Source organism: Ambystoma mexicanum, chromosome 4q (genome assembly GCF_040938575.1).
Source record: "Ambystoma mexicanum isolate Mex_15411 chromosome 4q, UKY_AmexF1_1, whole genome shotgun sequence".
Taxonomy (NCBI): Eukaryota; Metazoa; Chordata; class Amphibia; order Caudata; family Ambystomatidae; genus Ambystoma; species Ambystoma mexicanum.
Genome location: NC_090928.1, coordinates 1025918238 through 1025940119, shown reverse-complemented (window position 1 = coordinate 1025940119; position 21882 = coordinate 1025918238). Strand labels below are relative to the sequence as shown.

The window sequence follows — 21882 nt, the reverse complement described above, 5'->3', positions numbered from 1 at the left end:
GATGCAGAGAAATTAATAATAAACCCACGAAGAGTGGCTTTGAAAGCATCCCAGCTGTTACGGACAGAGGTATGTTCTGGATGATTGTGGAGGGAAAAACTTGAAAGTTTGGAGCTAACCTTTAAAATGAAAGAATTGAATTTCCATCTTGGGGTGAATTTGGGTACCAGTATCCATTCTAGGGTTGTAATGACAGGAGTGTGGTCTGAGATAGTCATAGAGCCAATTTCAGAATTAACTAGGGATGAGGTTAGTGAAGGGTTAGTAAATATATGATATGGTATTTATAACTCGCTTATACACAAGTGTTTCAAGGTGCGAAATCTAACCTGGAGCGTCTGGAGAAGGATTGATGAGGGGGAAAAGAGTAAACATTTAAATCTTTAATGTCAGGGTGACAACAACACCAAGAGTCGACCAAATTATGATTATCTACCATATTCAGACATTTTTTGTGGGACTTGGAATTGACAAAGTTGGATGTCGATTTTCGATCTAGAGTGAAGTCAATGATTTGATTAAAGTCGCCACATGCAATGAGTTGATGCAGGATTTTCTGTGCAAGTTTCAGTTTAAAATGAGACCAGAAAAGGGGGTCATGTGCATTGAGGCCATAGACATTAACCACAGTTACTGGTACATTGTTAATGATTGTATCGATAATGATCCAACAACCATCAGAATCTTTTTCTTCGCCAACTAAAGAGAAAGTCGAACGCGTATTTATCAAAATTGAGACTTTATTTCTAGAGCGTTTGAAAAGAAGGTATGAGAAATCAAGGATGCTTTAATCTTATTATTTTCACAGTCAGAGTTCAAATGTGTCTCTTGAAGGCATGCAATGTCTACTTTCAATTTAACACGTTGTGAAATAACTGACGCTTAATAGGATGGTTTAACCCTTTGACATTCCAAGTGATAATCTTAATAGTCATTAGCAGTTATATAGATTAAAGTTAACCATCAAGTGTACTGCATAGAAAAAATATTGTACAGCATAGAAAGAAAAAGTATGTAGAGTGATAAACATTTCATTATTTATGGTTGTACGTGGTAGATCAGTTAATAACCATGTATCACGATTATGTTGCAACTTAGGGGAGAATATACAAGGATGGGAAGAAAGACACAGGGATAGGAAAAAACATGACAGGGCAATAATTGTGAGAGGATTAATGTGGAGAGGAATACATAAATAAGAGGAAGGTAAGGATATTACATAAAATTACTATTCAATGATAGAATCATGGAAGTTACAAGAGCAAAAAGATGGGAATCGCACAAGAGGTATGAGCTGGCCCGCAAGAGATAGTGAACAATATCAATAACGTGAGAGAGATAGGACAATGATGAGAATTGGAAACAAGTAATACATAAACAAGAGCAAATTAAAATGAAGTTATTTGCATGAATAATATGTTAATGTTAAATCATCAGAGTGGAATATAGCAATGGAAAGTTAAGATTTAGGTGTTTAGGGCAACTAGAGAAGGTTCTCCAGTTTTGATAGGTGATCTGGATTTGTCCCTGGAACAGTTTGGACTGAGCAGGGGGTCTAAGCGTGCCAATTTACTCTCTTATAGATGGGATGTTGCAAAGGTTGTGAATGATGGTCAGGATTAGCAGGGTGGGTTGTTGAGTGACAAGAGGTTTCCATCGCAGTCGATTGGAGTGATTGAAGTAGGTCGAAAGATCATTGGGATCAGTGAATTCTTTGGTCGGCCATCTGGTATTGTAATGATTATTTCAGCGGGTTCAAGCAAACCATAGCTGATGCCAAGGTTCTTCATGAGGGGTTTTATGTCCAGAAATCTTTTCCTTTTGGATTGTGTGGGCTTGGAGAAATCAGGAGAAAATTATTTTCTGACCCTGAAATAAGACAGGAGAGTTTTTCTTGGCAGCCAGTAAAGTTTGACGTGCTTGTTGATGCCTGATGAAAACAAAAGCAATACACGGCCTTGGCACAGAATTCTTTGAGGCGCGTTGAGGCCTGATTCAATGAGCACATTCTAGCTCCAATGGTGGTGTGAGGTCGATTCCAAGGAGTAGATGTAATCCATTTAATAAGAAAGTTGATGGGGTCATCCAGTTCTAATTTTTCGGGTATTCCATAGAAGCACAGATTGTCTCTACAATTCCTGTCCTCCAATACAGAAACATCTAGCTACAACTGAAGTATTTTTTGCTCCATGTTTTCTAGACCTTCGATCCTGTCCTCTACAAAGATATTCTTTCTTCCGCGTCATCCAATCTCCAATCTGCCAGTGAACAATTTTATTTCCTATTTGAAAACTTGAATTTCTTCTTGAATATTAGAAGTTTGTGTGTCAAGTTTTGTGATCGAGGAGCGAATACAGCTTCAAATATTTTTTTCCATACAAGAGTTAAAGGTAGAACTGTCCGACGAAATTTGATTATTATTAGCCATAATCCTCTGAGGTATGAGAACAGTGAGCAAAAGGTTATGATAAATGGAAGGCCTGCAATAACCTTTTAGGGAACCGGGCGTCGGCACCGAGTAGGCCTCCAAGTAGAATCAGGAAGCTGTGGTGTAACGTAATCAGTCACGCCAGTGAACTGGGTATGTGGCATCAATGTGAGGAGAAAGGAAGGCGCAATGACAGGTGTAAGGTAGTACTTTAAGGTAAAAGTGGGTTACAGGGTGGCAAGCAGATCTTCCTTATTCTCAAATGATAGGTTAAGAGGGAGTGAAATGTTTTTCAGGTACAACCTTGTCAGACTGAAAAGAATACGGCGTCAGGCAGAAATTCTTACCGGCATTGTTGAATTAAAGAAGATATCCTCTCCTTATGTATGCAAGTAGATACTAATTGCTGAGTCTGAATGAAGAGTTGTTGTGGTCTGGTTCCGCAGGCTGTGGGCACCAGACGCTCGGTCAGGCGGAGCTTCGGCTGTGTAGTAGGCAAATTCTTTAATGTTTCAGCGAAGAAATGCCTTCAAATGAAATATTGTTAGTTTTCTAATATTCCACAATGATTTCTGTGTGAAGGAGGACTATTGAAGAATGTCCATAATAACGAAGATCTCTCGGTCAGGGGAGCTTCTCACCTATGCTGCCATCTTAGTTGCCGCCTGGCCAGGCAACCTTTATATAGGTTTTAACCAATCACGTGTGGGGGTGGTTTGTAATAAAATCTAGTATTTTTACAGTTGCAAAAATGTATCAACTTGTGTGGTTCAGGGAGAATGGGGTTAGTTTGACCCCATAGGGTATTCGAGCCACGCCTGGACATTTGTACAATAAACTTGCTTTATGTACAAAACGTGCCCTTGGCTCTTCGGTGCTGGGCCCGCTATGACGACAATGGCTCCCATCGGCGAAAGAATGAAAAGCAGACGAAGGAACCGAAAGACTGCCAAAAAAGGGGAAGCCTGCCCAATGAAAATTCTACTCTGCAGCTGCACGTTACACTGGTGAATCAACCTTAGAGTAGGGTGCCCCAGGACATTCCAGCACGTTAATGGACACTTGGGAAGTATTTCTGAATACCGATCCAAGTAGAATTGAAAAGCAAGGGCAAAAGTGGTACAATTCACCTAATATGAGATGTCAATTTGGGGAAACATGGAACAACATTGACAAGAGCCAAGAGATATTGAGAGAAAGGTTGACAAGACAGAGCTTGAACAAATCCTCATGTATGGGATGTCAGTATGGGGGAATTTGTAACAAGCAATGCCTGAAGTCAACAAAGTTGTATTATTGAAAAGGTGCACCTGTTTTATATCCAAGAGGAATGTTAATGTAACAGAAAGACATCAGGCAGTGAAACTTTTTAGCAAGAGATACCTGGCAGGAGAGTACACCAGGGGATCTGCATGAGCCAAAAGGGAGACATTCCTGGCAGGGGACTAAACCAGGATATCTAGCGATTTAGCTGAGAAGTTTCTTGGCAGGAGAGTATTCCGGGAAACCCATTTTGAACTGGTGTGTAAAGAGAAACTTTGTCATATTAAGTTGTTGTTAAATTGAACATTCTGTCAACCGGGAAATTAGAAAAGACTCGCCTTTTGACCTACTTCAACCAATATTGGAGAAAAGACATTGGTTTAACCATCCTGAAAATTAGAAAAGACATTCTTTTGCTATATTCCAACCAGTGTTGTGGAAGAGACATTTGTTTTGCCATCCTGAGGAAATTATTAGGTGAAAGACATTGTTATTGCATTTAATAGACTATTGTTGAAACAGAACATTTTGAACAATTTTCCTGAAACAATTCAGAGAAAGGGAACCAACCCCTGGATACAAGGCTTTTGTTGGAGTTATATGTTTAGGTTGTTTGCACAGTTTTATTGCATTAAAATTAGAAACCTTTAGCTTGCACCTTTTGATTGTGTACGTTAGTGTGAGGGTCAGATAATGTTTGGACACAAGGTCAGCTTGCTTTAGTTTGAGTTTCATAGGAAAGGGCACTCTTTAGGATAGGTAAAGATCTGTATTTGGCCTGCGAGGCCAGGCCACGTGTTCGGCAACGCCGAAGGATCTCCTCCGCTCGTCCCCTCCGTCGAAGATCTTGCTCGGCGGAGACAGCTTCACAACTGCGTCGAGGGAGGGATCGATGTGTTATATATTAAATAGGAAAACGACCAAAGGTCGAGGAGATGAAATCTGCAATGTCTCTCGAGGAGCTCCGCGTAAAGGCGACCAGTAGCTGGGCGGAAAAAAACAATCTGAGGGACCTCGACGCGTGAGGGATTGTGGGTACAACGCACGTCACTATAGGGATAGTATTTCAGACACGCCTTGTCGACGTCCCTTTTCGACTACGAAAAACAAAATGCAATACTCCGCAGTGACCACTGGATGTCGGACCTATGCACAGCATGTGATTCCAAGCAGATTAACAAACATCAGAAAAACCTTTATCCAAGCCCCTTTGTTAATCAAAATGGCTGATGTTGGGAATATTACAACTTTGTGTCCCCCTCTCATTTCTAACCCCTTACAATTCTGAAAGCCTCCCTTGTAAATTGTGCGTCTTATGGAGTTATCCAGAATTCATGGCAAGAAGAGCCAATCGAAGGTCCGGTACACTCTTAAAGAAGCCTTTCCCTTCAGAAAATATACAGAGTTGAATCATTTAGTAAATTAAATTAGTTTTATAAAGAAATAAATTATAAATGTAACAGAGAATGACAATACTACAAATAAAGCTCATAAGCACACGGGGCAGGTTCCACAGCATATCAGCTTACTCAGATAGCTGGCTGAATCCCTCAATCCAAGGAGGCTTGCAGGATTGGGCTTGCAAGTACAAACCCTACCTGCGGAAGTTATTGCCACCAAAAATATTGTTTTCCATGTAAGGCACCCGAGTGGACCAGAAAGCATTGGCTCAAAGGGACAGCCCATTAGATAATTCATAACAAGATTCAAATCCTAGGCTGGGACAATGAAGGTAGCTGGGGGACATGTGAATCAGAATAGGCATTGAAAAGGACAATTCGAAGATTGACTGAAATGACCTCAAATTCAGACCTCTACTCTGGAATAATTTTTGACGCCAAGGTTAAATTCATGCTCGACGCAAAGGGCCCTTCGAGGTGGATGCCAATATAAGCTAAAGGGATGAGGAAGGACTGCTGACTGTTAACCGTGTCAACGCTGCTCGGAGGACCCTTGAAGATTTCGAACCTTGGCTCTTGAAGGTGTGGTAACAATACTTCTTGGGGCCCCTGCCAGATTTAGTGGCTGAAGTGGGTGTTGGGTAATAATTGGTGCAGTCACACTGTGTGAGACCATCTGCTTGTTATTAGGTAGCCCACCTTTCGGTATAGGTCTTTACTACACAAGTTGGTAGCATGACTGAGCAGCCAGGCTCAAAAGGGGTAAATGTAAGAAGTAGAGTTGTACAGATGAAATGAGTCAATAGAAGTAACCAAGTAACACTTATAATCAAGGTTTCAGTTATAAATAATTATTTAACATCTGTTTTATATAAGCATTCTTTAAAAAGCTAATTGTAACGGTTCAATCAAACTTTGAAATTACTTTTCGAAATCAATAAAGCTGGTGAATACTCTTTGGAGATGCTAATACATTTCTCCTACACCCTGAAGTGACTTCAACAATAAGGACAGTATTGCATTAATATATCACCCCAATATACTGTTTAGGTTCTGAGTTTCAGGAAGAAAGGATTAAGTAAAATATAAAAGGTTAGAACAGTTTCTTATAATGTGAGGACAACTGAATCCTCCAATGAAATCTAGGTAGGCCTTCCCAGCAAGCTACAACCTATGGCGGGACAACCAATGCCAAAGTCAATGGATTCAGAAAGGTGCCTTTAGGGAGCCACGACAGCCAAAGTCATTTGGACACAATCTAAAGATCTGATGCATGTCTTGGTTAAGTCTTTCACAAAGTCAGGTAGTTCAAAGGAAATCACTGAAGACACCCAAGCTGTTAGGCCTCTGCAAAGGGAAGTTGAAAGTTAAGCAAGTGCAAATCTCAAGTGAGAAAGCACGATTTAAGGCAAGAAGGTTAGTACCCTCAAGCCCAAACAGTACCTCTGGTTAGAAGAAAAGTGGTTCAGCTGGATTCAGTCTTGCTACAGCCAAGCAGACCCTGGCACCCGAGCCTCAGTCGTGGGGACAAGAGGAAGGACGCCTGGAAGGCTCCGGCGGCAGTACTCCAGAAGGTCGTCTGCAGCTACGGGCTCTTGTTGATTCAGCAGCATTTCGCGGTTTTCAGCACTTCGCAAACAGCACTGATGCAGATTGAATAGCTCCGGTTGGACTTTTAATGATCCCTCGGGTTCGGGACTCTGGTGAGGGATTTCCTGCTCTTGGAGTGTCCTTAGGAGTCTCCTGGAGCTTTTAGCCAGATTTGTCCAACGGCAGACGTTGCACTGTTATGGACACTCAACCCCTGGCATTGGGCTTCTGCAGCAACAGAGAGGCACAGCAAGTCAGGGATTGCGCCAAAGTGGAGTTCATCTCAGGCATTAAAATCCAAGGGAAGAAGTTGTCCCTTACAGAGCTTCTCTGTCAATTCGAAAAATTAGGTCAGCACAGCAGCACAGCTTCACCAGTACTTCGAGGTCCAGGGGTTTGCAGTGGGCTTCCCTTTACGGTTTCTTCGTCGGATGTTTCTTCTAGTGGTCGACTCTGCCTCTAGTCCCAAAACCCTCACATTTTAAACAGGTTTTCCCATTCATGCACAGCCTAGGCTGTCAATACACAGCCAGCCGGCCAATCAGGACTGGTTTCATTCAGGCACTCCTAGAGACACAGGACAGGGAAGTTTCTGGACCCTCCGTCACATCCTGTCCTTCCAGACACACCAGAGCCACGGGCTGGTTTCAGGGCTGAAGTCTGCCAAAGGCAAAACACACAAAGGGCTCAACCCTGTCTCAACGCACAGAGTAAAAGCTAAGAAAGACCATGCAAACAGAAAATGGTGAAAAAAGAAGACAGTGACCATTTTGACAAAATGGACACCCATATGTGCTGTAATGCAGCTAAGGGTTCAGCCTGTGGTAAAAAAAGCACACTGGTAGTAAAAATTAAACCACTGCCACCAGCCATTTAAAGTAGTGAGGGTAACAAAAAATGCTACATGGGATAGGATAAGGGCTACTAAGTAACCCCCCAGCACTCCATATAAGATGGAGTGTGCTGTGTCAGGTGTCTTGACCCACGTTTGAATTATTATGCTACAACATTTGGTGCTGTGGGCTTAGAAAATCCAAGATGGCCGAAAAGCCCACATTTGCGCCAGAATCCAGGAAAACCGTGCAGTTTTTGCGCACACCAAAATGGTCGCCTGACCTGCCACCCACCAGTGCGAGCGTGATGGGCCAAAAGCACCATGAGTGAAACGTGGTGCCAAAGGAAAAACAGCAGTGCCTCTTACCTCAAAAAGCGCTTTGAAATCACATTTGTTTATCTGAAATGCAAGCTCAAAATGCCTATTTCAAACATTGCAAGATATTCAAAAATCTTACTGAACACCAGCAGACGTCTGGTAGAATGAAGTCTTGTGTGCATACCAAATCTGGAAAGATGAAGAGCCTAAAATAATGTTCATAACACAACTGGCTGAGCTGTGGATGTCAGCAGCTTAAGTGAAATGGGATTTAAAGCCACTAAAATCAAAATGTTTAAAATAAATGAGTGATTTACTTTGGAGTGTCACATAGGTTGCAACTGCTTAAATGTCATGGTTTTGAACTTAGAATCAGCGTTCTAGCTGCATGTGTCAAAATTGTACGTTTGATTTGAATGAAGAAAAATGGGAACAAAAGTGACATTTGGCAGAAGCCTGGCTTAAAGGGACTGAAATCTGCCCGGCAACTACCCCCGACAGGAGTTGAAACTTGCCCAGCAACTGCATTCACAGGCCTGGCCTGCCTTCTGCTGCACCACCAAAAGATTACACCTCTCTGATTGAATCAGGGGAGGAGCACCTGGGAGCAGGGAAACAGAACAATGAACTTCCCTTTGCTCCAAGCAATTTCGAAATCAGGGGGTCGTAAATGGCTTCCTCTTGGAAGGAAATGGGAGGGGCACTGCCTCTGAGCCAGCTGAGCTTGGAGGAAGTGGACAAACCAGAAATCCCCATGTGCTTTGGGAAACCACACCCCTCAGGGCCAGAGCATAATTTTAGAAAGATGGATAATTCATAGTACATAATTGTCAAAATTATATCAATAATATGATTCCTGCGATTTTTCTGTGCACATTTTAAGAGGTGTTAGGACTCTGTGGTATGTTCTGGGGGTAGTAGCGGAAAATGGGGTATTACTTCAAATGTATGTATGTTACAAATCTGACACTATCATCTGATGTCCATATTCCTTGCGCACATTTGTGTAAATTCTGGAAAAGTTTAGAGGCTGTGTTCTGGATGAAAAGGGCAGAATTCTGTCAGACGTGAACACAACATCTTACAAAGACAGGGATCGGATGGTTTGGCGCTACAGACAATATGTTAACTGGACATATAATATTAGAAATATTGTACATAGATAAATATGCATTTAAGTCAGAAATAGATTTGTGTGCAAAGTGACAAGGGGAGTGTTCTTTCTGTATGCCATAAAAAGGATGCCGGATGACTCACAATTGAGTTCCCCAGTCAGGCGACAGAGAATCCTATAGCCTATCAGGATCCTCAAAGGGTTGGGCATAGAAAGTCAGCCTTCCCACCCACTTTCAAAAGACATAATAAGACCCACTGAAACCCTGGTAGGGACTGCTCTTTCCACTTTCTTGCGAAGCACTTTGCCGGACGACTTCAAATCCAGACAATATTCAGAGACCAGAACTTAGAAAACCAGACTCCAGAACCAGAACTTAGAATCCTCACTTCAAAACTTGTAGCAGAGAGGCATAGTCCACAAGCTGAATACTTTCTAGAGGCCTCAGAATCCAGCAACCTAACCAAACCATTCAACAGCCGGGTGAGCTGTGCGATTCTGGCTAGAACCCTGTGCCAAGAACTTTTGCCAAAAGCAGAGCTGTATCCAAACCGTCGTGCAGTGCCGATAGGAGACCAGACCCAGACCAGACCGCTGTGCAGCGCCAGAACTTTTGCCAGAACCAGAGATCCAGACCAGCATTGCAGAGAGAACTGCAGCTAAACCGGTTGACCAGATCTGTGACGAGGCCCATTCCTTCCAAAATTAGGAGTGAGTATCCAGCCAGAGCTGTGAAAACCAATCTCTTAGTTTAAAATAATCTAATTCAAACAATTTCCACCTATTTAGAACTGCATAGAAATCGTTTGTCCATTCTGTGATTTCAAACCTGTAAAAGTGTCATTTGCCATTGGAATCTTACTTTATTTCTGAAAATCTACCTCCACAAAATCGTCCGTATCTTTCTATAGTTTTTCTGAAATCGCGCTTTACGCACTCGGAAAAAGTGCAGCGAATTGAAAACTAGCTCAATCTCACCACATGTTAAAAAATAGCTGTCTCTTGCTTGCATTGCTGAAATTTGTTTTCAACCTGATAATCCCTCCTGAATCATTGCTAGTGTTGACCTGGACTAATTCAAAGTAGCTGTCACCCACCCTGAATCTGCTAAAGGTAATTAAAATCATTTAAAGCATATTTTCACTTCATTGTAAATCACATTAAAAGTATTTCTGCATGTTTTAAAAGCATACCGGTTGTTCTAAGCTTGCTAGGGAGGAACTGAATTGGTATTGCATTCGATTGTATTCCTGAAATTGTGCTCTCCTTCCATCTCCTTATATTGCATAGGTGGGGAGAGTGAAAGAAAAAGTGATCATATTATCTCTTGTGGAAACCATCTCAGTTATTTCTGTGCTGCACTCTTTTCCATCATTGCATTTCCTTGAAACCATACAAGCATTCTCAGCTACTTTATCCTCTCTATACCAACTCCTAAGTAATTAAAAAAAGTGTGCTAGTGTAATATTATCCATTGTTGATCACTGTCATATTCATAAGTGTGCTATCAAATATTAATTTATTTATAAAAGTGTGATATATATCTTGTTTAATTTTTCAATAAATCTTTTAATTTGCAAAAACAAACCTAATTCTTGGCTCAGTGAGGTCAGGGGGATTCAAAGAGAGGGGTGTTATACAAGGGTTTATCATCCAGATTCATGAACTAGTCATAAAAATATATAAATAAGGGCTTTCATTGGGCATCCCAGAATAGGCACTGACTTAGTTGGAGTACTGAATTGAGGTCACTTAACAGCTGGACCTACAAAGTAGAAAGGTAAGTAAGATCAAATTCACCTTACTATTGTTGGGAACTGCAATTCACCCAAGAAAAGGTATTTAAACCTAAAGAGAATTCCAAATGATTTCTCAGTGACACTGCACTGAAGGTGCTTTGTGTCACTATACAAAAAGCAGATGCCTACGGAGTTTGTCATAAAATCCAAATCAATGAGAAAGTGAGAAATGGGTCCCACTCACTCAGGAGTTAACATTAACCAGTCCTAAGTCCAGCAAAAAAGCTGGGGGTCTCTGCTGAAGGGAATTAGCACAGAAATGAAAATTCTCCCCAATAGTGGGTTCCGATACTTTCTTTGACTCAATAGCCGAAACAGTTTGGCCTTGTAAAAAAACATCGAACACTTCCGGTCTGAACTCTTCCCATTGTTCTGCCAAAGTAGACTTAAATGGGAAACGTATTTGGTGTTTATTGTGTGAGGAATCCGTTGACAAGTGTCTATGATGCCTCTTCTTTGAAGATGAAGAATGGTGAGATTTCATTCTAGAGTGTGAACTTTTTAAATGTTTCTTTACTGTTTTTGGGGCCTTCTCTCGACCGTCTCAGAGCTCCTACATTTGCAAGATTTTCTCTCCGAAGGGGTGGTGTTAGGTAGGATATTCACAGAACTAGTAAATCTTCCTGACCTGGGTCAAACCGAGACCCTTTTGCTTTATTAGTGGGATATTTTTCCTTAATACCTCACTGAGTGGGAACCTTTTTCCACACTGACAATATCTTTAACAACCAGACCGCCCCTTTTTGTAAAATGTGGGGAGAGAACGCAGAGATTGTGCTGTAGTTCCTGATAAATATTGCAAACCTGGGAGCTGAAGAGAAGTCGACCACTGGAACCGAAACCGAAGAGGATGATGGAGAAGCGGATGAAACGATTTCCAGAGACCGAAGAGCCTGCTGTGGAACCGGAGGCTGCTCTAGCCCTTCCTTTTAATCGACCTGGGGACTCCCAAAACAACGGCCCTGACCCAGAGCCTAGACGAAAGACGACTTGCATTTGGAGCCATCCCACGCGTTGCTGCAACCTTGCATTGCAGCAATACCCCAATATCCTGGGACCTCGAGCCATTGTGTAGTGCACGGTCTTCTGAATCTCGCTGAAACTTCGTGGTCATCCAGGTGGATCTCCAGAAACACGGATAGAGTCCGAAAACTTCTGGATCTTTGTAACAATGAGAATTCAACCACAATTTCCTGTCTTCTTCTGTGCTCCTTGAAAAGGCACCAAATCCGCAGAACCGCATTTAGCCGCAACGAAAATCTTGCCTGGAGACTTCATCAATACCCGCTGCAAAGACCCTTCCAAGATCCTGTTTTCCATCACAACGACAAGGGATCCACCGACCGGGTTTTTGGCTGCAGATCCTGAAGTAGTCCTGCTGAAAAATCTTCTTCAATGCTGAGGTACTGTGTTGGTTTAGGTATGTACTTACCTTAAGTCTGTTTTGTGCAGCTGAATTTATGTACAGCTGTGTTTTGTTTTCTGTGAAGGGGATGCCTTTCATCCAGTGCACCCAGTTCCAGAATCCTGCTAGGGTGTCTTCTGCGAAGCCCCTGGATCCTCTTCCAACTCAGAAGTAAAGTACTCACCCGTTTTCCCAGTCTTCCTAAGGAACTCTGACTTTTGCTACTGAAGAACATATTCTGACACTGCCTGTTGGTCACTAGTCCTAGTGACCCCCCCCCCTTCTGCCACTGAGAACACTCATGCTCCAAGAATAAGGGAAACACTTTTAAGGGACTTTTGCCTAGAAAAGAAAATACGTGTTTAAAATGTACTTACTTGTAAAGAGTTGGTTGGTAACTAACTCTAAGAGTGAACAGTTACAATAGTTCTTAATTACCTTGGATGTGTAATGCACTATTCTTAAAAGTATGGTTAACATTTTCTTTCCTTAGAAACTGTTTTGTCGTTCTAATAGAAAGTAGATGTTAAGGTATATTACTCTCCTATGATTAGTTGGTGCCTCTTCTCAAAAGAAAAATGTTGGTTTCACCAGATTAGTCCTGCAGGGTAACTGTACGAGTGTCCCCCAACTGGGTCTTGCTTCCCCTCACTTGCTGTTAGCCTGTCCAGAATGAGTCTGTATTAGGTTGTTGCCTACGTAGAATAACCGAGTCATTCAGTAAAGTGTAACATTGGGCTTTACTTTCCCTGTGCTATCTAACCCAGAGTCTGTGGTTCTAACTGTCCCTTATAAGTCCTACATCAGTTACTTGTATAGCTGGGAAAGATCTAACCTGGACTCCTTGTGAGATTAAAACAAGTATATGGGTTTTACTTACCTTCAGTTAGCTTTGTGCCATCCAAAAATAAAGTTACTAGAGTTACTGCTTATCTTAATCGGCGTTTCGCTGATCTCAAAAGCACCTGTAATTGAATATTACATCCTTAGGTTTTACTCACCTAGTAAAACTGTCTGTTATCACAAAGTAGTTAAAGGTTTTTACTGTACCTAGACTAAGTGTTCCACTATTCACCAAAGTATATTGTCCAGTTGGACTGATTATGTGATTTGTACTGAGAGTCACTGCACAACTGGTAGGGTCGACTGATCTTGCATTACTGAATGTAATTGTGAAAGCAACCATTGCTTTTTACTCCCCAACAATAGGTGTGACCTATACTGAATGTGTATGAAAAGGTTTTGACTTCTCTAGAACTGTTCGGTATTTCAAATAAGGTTTATACTTGGGTCTGTGCACCTACAAGTATAGTGTGTTTATATTGTTATTTTGTATAATGTGTTAGTGCTTACTTACCCCTAGATTTATCTGGGCCTACCTGTATTTAAATAAATCCTTTATTTTTTACAATACAAAGTGTTGCAGTGTTTCTCTGGATCATTTGTATTACAATTTCATTTGTACAGATTCTACCCTCTCTCCCTCCTAAAATAAGCCTGGCTGCTTGGTCTACGCTACCATGTACTCGGGTGGTACAGTCTTATACTAAGAGTGGACTCTTGTACTGCTTTGAATGGTTTTGACGAAGTTGGTAGCACTTCAGAAAAACTGTCCTAACAGGTGGTAATTCGTGATTTAGAGGATAGGTGTCACAGGGTGCATTTGGAAGATCTTTCTTTCAAAGTCACCTACAATGCACATCTTTCTGCTCGATGCCCATGCACCACAGACCTGTGGTGAGCAACATGCAATTTTCGCCTACCAGTCTTTGCATTCTTTTTAAACCAGAAGGTTTTGGCGTCAACATTTTGACAGGGTACAGTGATGCAATGGAGCTCCTATCCATCGTAGGCTGCAGGAGCAGCCTACCCCCTCACAGTCTCCAAGCAAGCCATAGGTAAGCCCTGGGCTTTTTTTTTTTTTAGACCTGCTTGCAAGAAAATCAGGCCGTCCGGAGCGCAACTGCTACATATTTATTTACACGGTGCCAAAATAGCCTGTGCAGATTTACTCCAAGGCTACATCCGTGTAGGCAACTCTGCAGTATCTAATTCTCATCCCTGGCATCCAAAAACCACAAGGTTTGCCCTCTCAAGATGGCCGACCCTGAATTCTGAATCAACATCTACAGCTACACTGAAGGAAGCCCGGGCCAGCTGATTGGCTAGCCTCCACCTGAAAGCCAATCGCGGGGGAACCGGCAGGCGGAAGCCGGCCCCTGACGAAGGCAACCGAAAAAGGCTCTCCCCTGACCGAGCGGCGAGAGCGCGGTCCACGATTCTCTTGATCATTGGAACTCGCCAACGTTAATGGGACTCCCAACACAAAGGCACCGATCGGAACTGCACCTGTGTGCACCTATGCCATGTGCTCATACGGTGAGATCCACCCAAACCCTTCCTATGAACCATAGACACATGTCAACACGTGATCGTGCCCAGTTCTCTACTAGCCAGCCCACCCAGCTATGCTCACCTCTTACAGCTGCCCCTGCCTCCCCTGCCCCATAACAAACATTCTCCATTCGTGGCAGCCCAGCGCCACTACTTAAACCGGTCCCTCTGCCCCTTAATTGTCCAGCACCAACCACTATACACAGCACACATCCCGTTAACTTCGCCTGCTAATAAAGCCATGGCTCACACGGACCGCGTTACAGTCTACTCCCTATCGCTGAATTAAGCATCCACCCTCCCCTACTGCACTCCCGCCGCTCACCATCCCAATACCCACGGCAGATCAGTTCCGTCCCAAAAACCCAGTCACCCTAGGCAACATGCCCTTCGCCCCATCGTGTCTCTAGCCAGCACGAACTGTTACGTGACTAATTATACCACATGTGCTCCCTGTGCATCCAGAAAGAGCTGCTACAACTATGCACCTTAGTGCCTCCAAGCTAGTAAACGATAATGTGTTCATGCCCATCTGCACCCTGTGATACAATAGAAAGGGCTACTGTATTTATGTCCATCTGCACCCTGTGATATGATAGAAGGTGCTACCGTGTTCATGCTCGTCTGCACCCTGTGATATGATAAAAAGTGCTACTGTGTTCATACCCATCTGCGCCCTGTGCATCTAGACCTTGCTGCTGTGATATGATCTATGATTATACTCCACACTTACTGGTAAGGCTGTAACAATCTGTGACTCACCTGCTCTACGCCTGCTCACCTGCCACACAGACCAGGTCGAACCCATATGGCACCAAAGGCACCACCACACTCCCGAGGACATACCACCTACACCCTTTCTGCCCCCCCCTTAGTAGAACTCCACTGGACTCGCTCAAACACCCCCTCCACATGTACCGCCTACCAACCCACATAACAGACCACAAACCAAGACCAACTGCTATTCCAACTCCACCCAGACTTCCAGCTCCCACCCCAGACCCACATCCATGAGAAACCAGCTCCTAGGCACCCGCTCATGCAACACATTAATAGATCCTAATCACATTCTGCACGCCATCATACCTGCCACACACAAGCTCAAGGCGCCCACCTGAAACCTGAACCAATTCTACTTCCACACCTGCCCCTGACACTTCGACTAATGCAGCCAAACTCAGAAAAAACAGACGCGCCCATAGCCTCTGCACACACACACCTCAAGTGCGCCCTGATGAACATCAGGTCCCTTCCGGCTCACGCCACAGAGATTCATGACCTAATCACTGACCTTCGACATCACCCTCACAGAAACATGGCTTCACGAAGCTTCTGGCCCCTTCATTTGCCTCACACTCCCAACAGGCTACACCATGTTCCACAAAGACAGAGCTACCAACAAAGGAGGGGGGGGTGGCGATCATCGCCAGAGTCACTGTCCATAAGACAGATCAGCATTACATTCGAAGAACACACAGATGCTCCATCAATCAAGCTTGCCATCTTTGCCATCGAGACGATCACCATACATGCCATATACCACCCGCCAGGCCCATTACTAGAATTCCAAGCCAACCTGCTCCACCAGATAGGACACAACCTGAAAAACAGCAGCAAAACCATCATACTAGGTGACCTAAATCTTGGCCTCGGAGACCCCAAAGACAAACAAAGCAAAGCCTTTGACACAGCTCTTCATGACCTAAACTTCATCCAAAGAGTCACTGACCCTACACATACCAAAGGGCGAGTACTAGACTGGATAACAGACCACAACTGTGACAGACATCAGTTCCATCACGCCATGCCCTTGAACTGACCACTGCCTCATGCACTTCTTTATCCCAACCAAACCTTTACCTAAACCCATGGCACCTATACCCCCAGCTGCCACCAGATAAGCCAGATCTAGTCATCAAAACAGCCACAGAAAGCATTGCACCTCTAACAAAAAATATAAGCCAAAATGAGGAAACACTCAACTCCGGTTCACCCAAGAGTTATCAGACCCAAGATCCCTAATATGTACAGCACTCTCCACATGGAAGGCATGCCCATCCCAACCCACGCTAGAGGCATACAAAACCCCTGCCTCCTGCTACAAAAAATAAAGCACATTAGCCAAATCTGCATCATACAGCTCCAGAATTGCTAATGCCCACTCTGGAGGCAAAGGAATTATTCGCCATCTACAAAGAGCTCACCCACCATCCCACCAATACCCAAGAAACAGTCAAAGACGAAACATGGTGTAATAATATACAAACAGCCATGTTGCACAAAATAGACACACTCAAAGAGAAAATAAAAAAACACCTCAATGCCTTGCCTAAAACCAAGCCCCTCTCTAGCCTAACACCCGCCTATGACAAAGATTCTAAAGCCTTCTCCTTCAAACCAGTCACGGAATCTGAAGTTCTAGCCATCATGGAGCGCATTAAACCCTCCTCATGCAAGGGCGACATCTGCCCCGCAGCTCTCATCAAAGAGTGCAGAGAGCCTCTAGCACCATTGATTACAGCCATCATTAATGCCTCTCGCTCTTTGGGTATAGTCCCCCCTGCTCTCAAAGAAGCCTGGGTGCGCCCGCTACTCAAAAATCCCTCACTCGACCCAGACATGCCCAACAACTACAGACCTATAACAACCGTCCCATTCCTGCTCAAGATACTGGACAAGGCAGCATACCTTCAGATACAACAATTTCCTCACGCTCAGTCTTCTGCAAGATGTTGAAAACGCAACTATTCCACTAACATACCCAGACACACCCTACATAAAGTGCCACCTCTGCACCCATCCAGTGGGTTAGGTATGCCTAGACCACAACCGTAATGTATGTATACACTGCTAAACCATAACTAGATGTTGAAAACGCAACTATTCCACTAACATACCCAGACACACCCTACATAAAGTGCCACCTCTGCACCCATCCAGTGGGTTAGGTATGCCTAGACCACAACCATAATGTATGTATACACTGCTAAACCATAACTGAAATGTAGGTCTACTCTGCTATATGCCTATGTAAGTAAGTTTACAAGTCTTGTTGCTTCTAAGCAAATATCCTTAACAGTGCCACGATGCCCAAGGGCCGCTGTGTGCTTTACAAATGCAAATAAATATGTACCATATGCCGACATGTCCAGTCCCGAGGAAAGAGCGTGTCGAGAGACCCTGATGCCGGCATCACACTGCGTCCCTGCTGACGAAAATGTTTCTGTGATCAGCTGAAGCTGGAAGAATATATCTAAGATTAGGAACCTGTAGGACACAATCCATTATAAACCAAGGTTTCTATGTTCAGGTGGGTAGGGCGTCATTTTTGGGAAGTAGGTACTATGTCGGTTTCCTGATCTGTTCAGATTACTGGATAGAAGGCTGCAACATCTGCATGGCACAGATTTGAATGCAAACAGAACACAATAAGTGTAGGGCTAAAGAGGTTAAGGAGCATATTTCCCCAGTGCCTGCCATGTGCGAGCTCAGGCCAGAAGTGGACTCGAAGAGCATGCCGCAGCTCAGTAATAAGGTGCAAGGACAGAACAGAGTGTTCACCCTATTTATGGAACAGCAAGGAATTCTGCCATTAAGGATTGAGGTGAAATGGTAGATGTATGGGGAGGTACACTACTCAAAGAGTATGGCAGCTCAGGGATGAGGTGAACTTCCAGCTCTATGCAGCAGGTCCACGCCTACAAAACCGGGTGGTATTTCAGATAATGAACAAGGCAGATGAAGAACAATGTATGCACCCCATAACTGTAATAGTGGTCGGTAGGGTGGGAGATCTTAAAGGCAAAGATGAAGGACACTGATAGGAGGCAGCACTGAACCGGGACAAAATACAGGCCAGGTCACCATTTAAAATGTTGATCTACAATTGCAAATAACGATTTGTTACTTTTTGCCACAAATGGAGTAGTATCTGGGTGAACAGATCTGGTGAAATGTGCGGCAAAAGGGCATTTTAATGCACAATATATGTCAGTACCAGTTGCACAGCACACAAACTGGACCACAAAGCTCATCCAGGTTAGTCAGTTTGGACTGCCCATAGGGAATTGTGAGATTTCCTGATAGAGAAATTTGAGAGTGATGGGAAGAGGTGGCAGGGACCGAAGAATGAAAGGCAGGCTACAGGTAGAGGTGTAGGTGGGGGTGGGGGAGCCTGTGAAAATGGGCGAAACTCTGCACACATTTGTAGCAAAGTAACGTGGGATAAAAAGTAGACCTGAAGGAGAGGTCACACTCCAACCCTAAGGAGAAATTAAAGACATTGAATGTTGAAGGATATTATTTTCTTTGTATTCTAGGATTTGCAGACCCTGATATTTGGGGAAAGCAAAACTACAAATTCCAGAATAAAAAGTAAGAAAAAAAAATGAAAAATCAGTAATGGATGAGCATCTCCCAAACGACATGGCATTTTGGCATATATTTTATTTTATTTCTTTATTTTGCATTTTTAATGCACTCACACAATCCAGGGGCATCGAGGCGCTGTTACCGGAATATGTCTTAGTTGCGTATTTATAACGCGCTTAATACCCAGAGGTTTTTAAGCGCGGACCGAACCTTTGTTGCTTTGTCTCATCTAGTTTCCAAGGCGAGCACGTTGCCGCTGAGCTATCCTTTCAGGACAGTATATATGGAGGCAGCAATGAAGGCATTTGCGCTATTTAATTCTTTCCAAAGAAATGCTGGGGCGCACAAACTACTATAGATACAATTTCATTTTCAGATGCAGAGACTTTTATGAACTCTAGCAATGTTTGGTATTAAATGTTCTAGTAATTAATGGTTGGTGAGCTCCAACTGCTACAGATGGTAACTTATGTTCAGTCCCACTAATGTTCAAGGGCTTTTAAAGTGGCAAAATCTGCCCCCTAGCGTGGGATGCTGAAAAGCTCCCCATCAGCCGGTAGCATTTCCATTGGTATTTTTAGTAGCAAAATAGAAAAGTTCGGCTGTAAGGTTTTGAATGATTCATGCAGTGCTGGAAAGTTGTTCTTGTGCTTGACAATAGGCACATCCCAGAGTATGGCGGAAAGGGGACCGGAACATAAAAGTATCTCAGGCAACCGACTAGACCATTGCTTTTCAGGCTGCCATTTCATTACAGAAGGGGAAAGATCATGTATAAATCAGGTTTGGTCCCACCCTAAAGTGTGAGTCCTGCCCAAACTGCTAGATTCCTCATTCTACATCAGATCACAAAGCAACCCCAGAGATGTGCCATCATCAATTGTCATTGTCAGGTGTGGAGGGACCATATTGGATTTGCATGTGGTTTGCAAGAGATGTGTCTGGTTTCTGATTAATTGTACCTAACCTTCCAGCCATCACTCTTCACTGATGCATCAGTCAACCTAAATGGGACAGATTTACTCAGACGTGGGCCCAGAGCTTGCATGGTCTAGAGAGCCATTGCAGATCAAAAGTTTCCTGTGGTTTCATGCAGAATACGTGACCTTTCAGTTTGGGCTAGGACTAAGCCATATGGTCTATCTTCTTCTGTAATGGCACGGCAGACTGAAAAATGAGAGCTGCCCGGAGTTCACTTTGCATTTTTATTTATACATTTAAACCCTTCCAGTTATCACTTCAGTTTTGTATTATTGCAAGTGCCATGAAATATGTGAACAACTGTTATATATATATATATATATATATTGGTTGTATCCGACCACACAACACCAGCACCATGGCACATGAATCAATTTTGATGCCATTTTATATTATGGTAAATATTTTTTGATGGGTCTGGCTAAACATCAAAGACAGTTTAGGATTTGCGGCTACAAAGGATGGTGCAATAAGGTACTCCGACAATGCAGTGTGGGACAACTAGTTCTCCCTTCAAACTCCCTGTAAAACCCATCGCCTTAAACCAATTCATTTGGAATGCGCTTTTGTAAAATACAGCATTTAGGGCCATTTTTTAAAAATGTCCTTACATTTTCTTGGAGGGCTGGGGCATCAACACCTTTATTTGGATATGTTGGAATTGCTTACCAGCAAACTATGCCACCAAGTATTTACGGTATCAGGTAATATCCAACAAAAATATCGCCGTAAATATGGCCGTTTGGTTCGCCATAGACAATATTTTTATTGGGGATATTATGTGTGAGCAGGAGTTGCGGGGGTGTCCCCGGAGGGTCCATTGTGAATTTCGCTGCAAAAATATGGCGATATTTTTGCGGTGAGATTATCACATGGAACCGTATTTACACCCACCACTTTCAACTTAACCAGCAGCCACTGCAAGAAGCCTAGCAAAAACCACCATTTGCGGGGTGAGGCGTGCAAGCAATTCCACATTCCCAGCCATTATCCTGTTGATGCTCAAAAACAGGGAAAGGACACTCATTCACATCATCTCAATACACTGAACCTGCAAAGAACATACATCGCAAGCCAACAAACCCAAAAACGCAGTTAACAGTTCACAACTAAATGCATTATTTAATTATTTTTGCTTCTTCCACTGAACGCAGAATCATCCTTGAAGGATTGTGAGGTGATATGAAAGTTTCCATAAAATTGCTACTTTCCTATGATTCAATAAAGCATTATAAGCATTTCGCATCATACCGTTTTGCTTTTAGGAGTCCTTTTAGTCTCACTTTGCAGAGCTTTACTCTGTTCTTTCCCTCGGAGAACATTGATGAAATCTCTTTTGGAGACGGAAGATATCAGCTTTGCTCGTTTGCTTTCTGATCTTCCGGCTTGCTTTACTTTCTCATCTATATTACTTTGATGCTTTCGAACTGCATTAAACAGCTGCACAACACCTCTGGAGGAACAGAAACCACCATTAACATGTAATCATGTAAAAAGCATAGATTAGAGTTAGAGAGAATATGTTCTGTTGCTGCACATGTGTGCGAGACAGGGTTGTAGAGCGCGAAAAAGACGCCACCAGAGACTGCGTTACATCATGGAACAGAGCGAGAAAGCTGCAGACCAAAGCCGCTCCTATGCACTACACACCCAAGGACCTTGCAAAGTTGCTGAGCAACCATGGCGAGTCCAAGCATCAAGCCAGAGACCACCTCGACCACTGGGGACCTAAAGGGGAGCCATGCCTATCCTCACCCAAAGAACCTACAATAGGAATCGGCATAACCGAGCCAAGGAACACAACAGTAATTTGCTTTCCCAAGTCACTATCTGTGCATCAAGGCAAACCTGCGCGGAAAGAGTGGTCAGGGTTAAGCCCACTATTTTAGACTTTATGTACAGGCACTTGTGGAAGCAACGGGGTTAGATGAGTCAGGGAAAGGCACCCAATCCTGAATAGGGGAAGGGTATAAAAGCAGGGAAC

The 21882-nt window shown here is 43.3% G+C and overlaps 1 protein-coding gene across 1 annotated transcript in view; it reads right to left on the bottom strand.

Annotated features, from left to right (window-relative positions):
- Positions 1-21882, bottom strand: part of RRP15 (ribosomal RNA processing 15 homolog) — a 198749-nt gene that overhangs the window by 31679 nt on the left and 145188 nt on the right. Inside the window, exon 4 of the mRNA XM_069608581.1 lies at positions 21150-21351. Coding sequence (XP_069464682.1) covers positions 21150-21351 — 202 coding nt within the window. The remainder of the gene's footprint in view (positions 1-21149; positions 21352-21882) is intronic.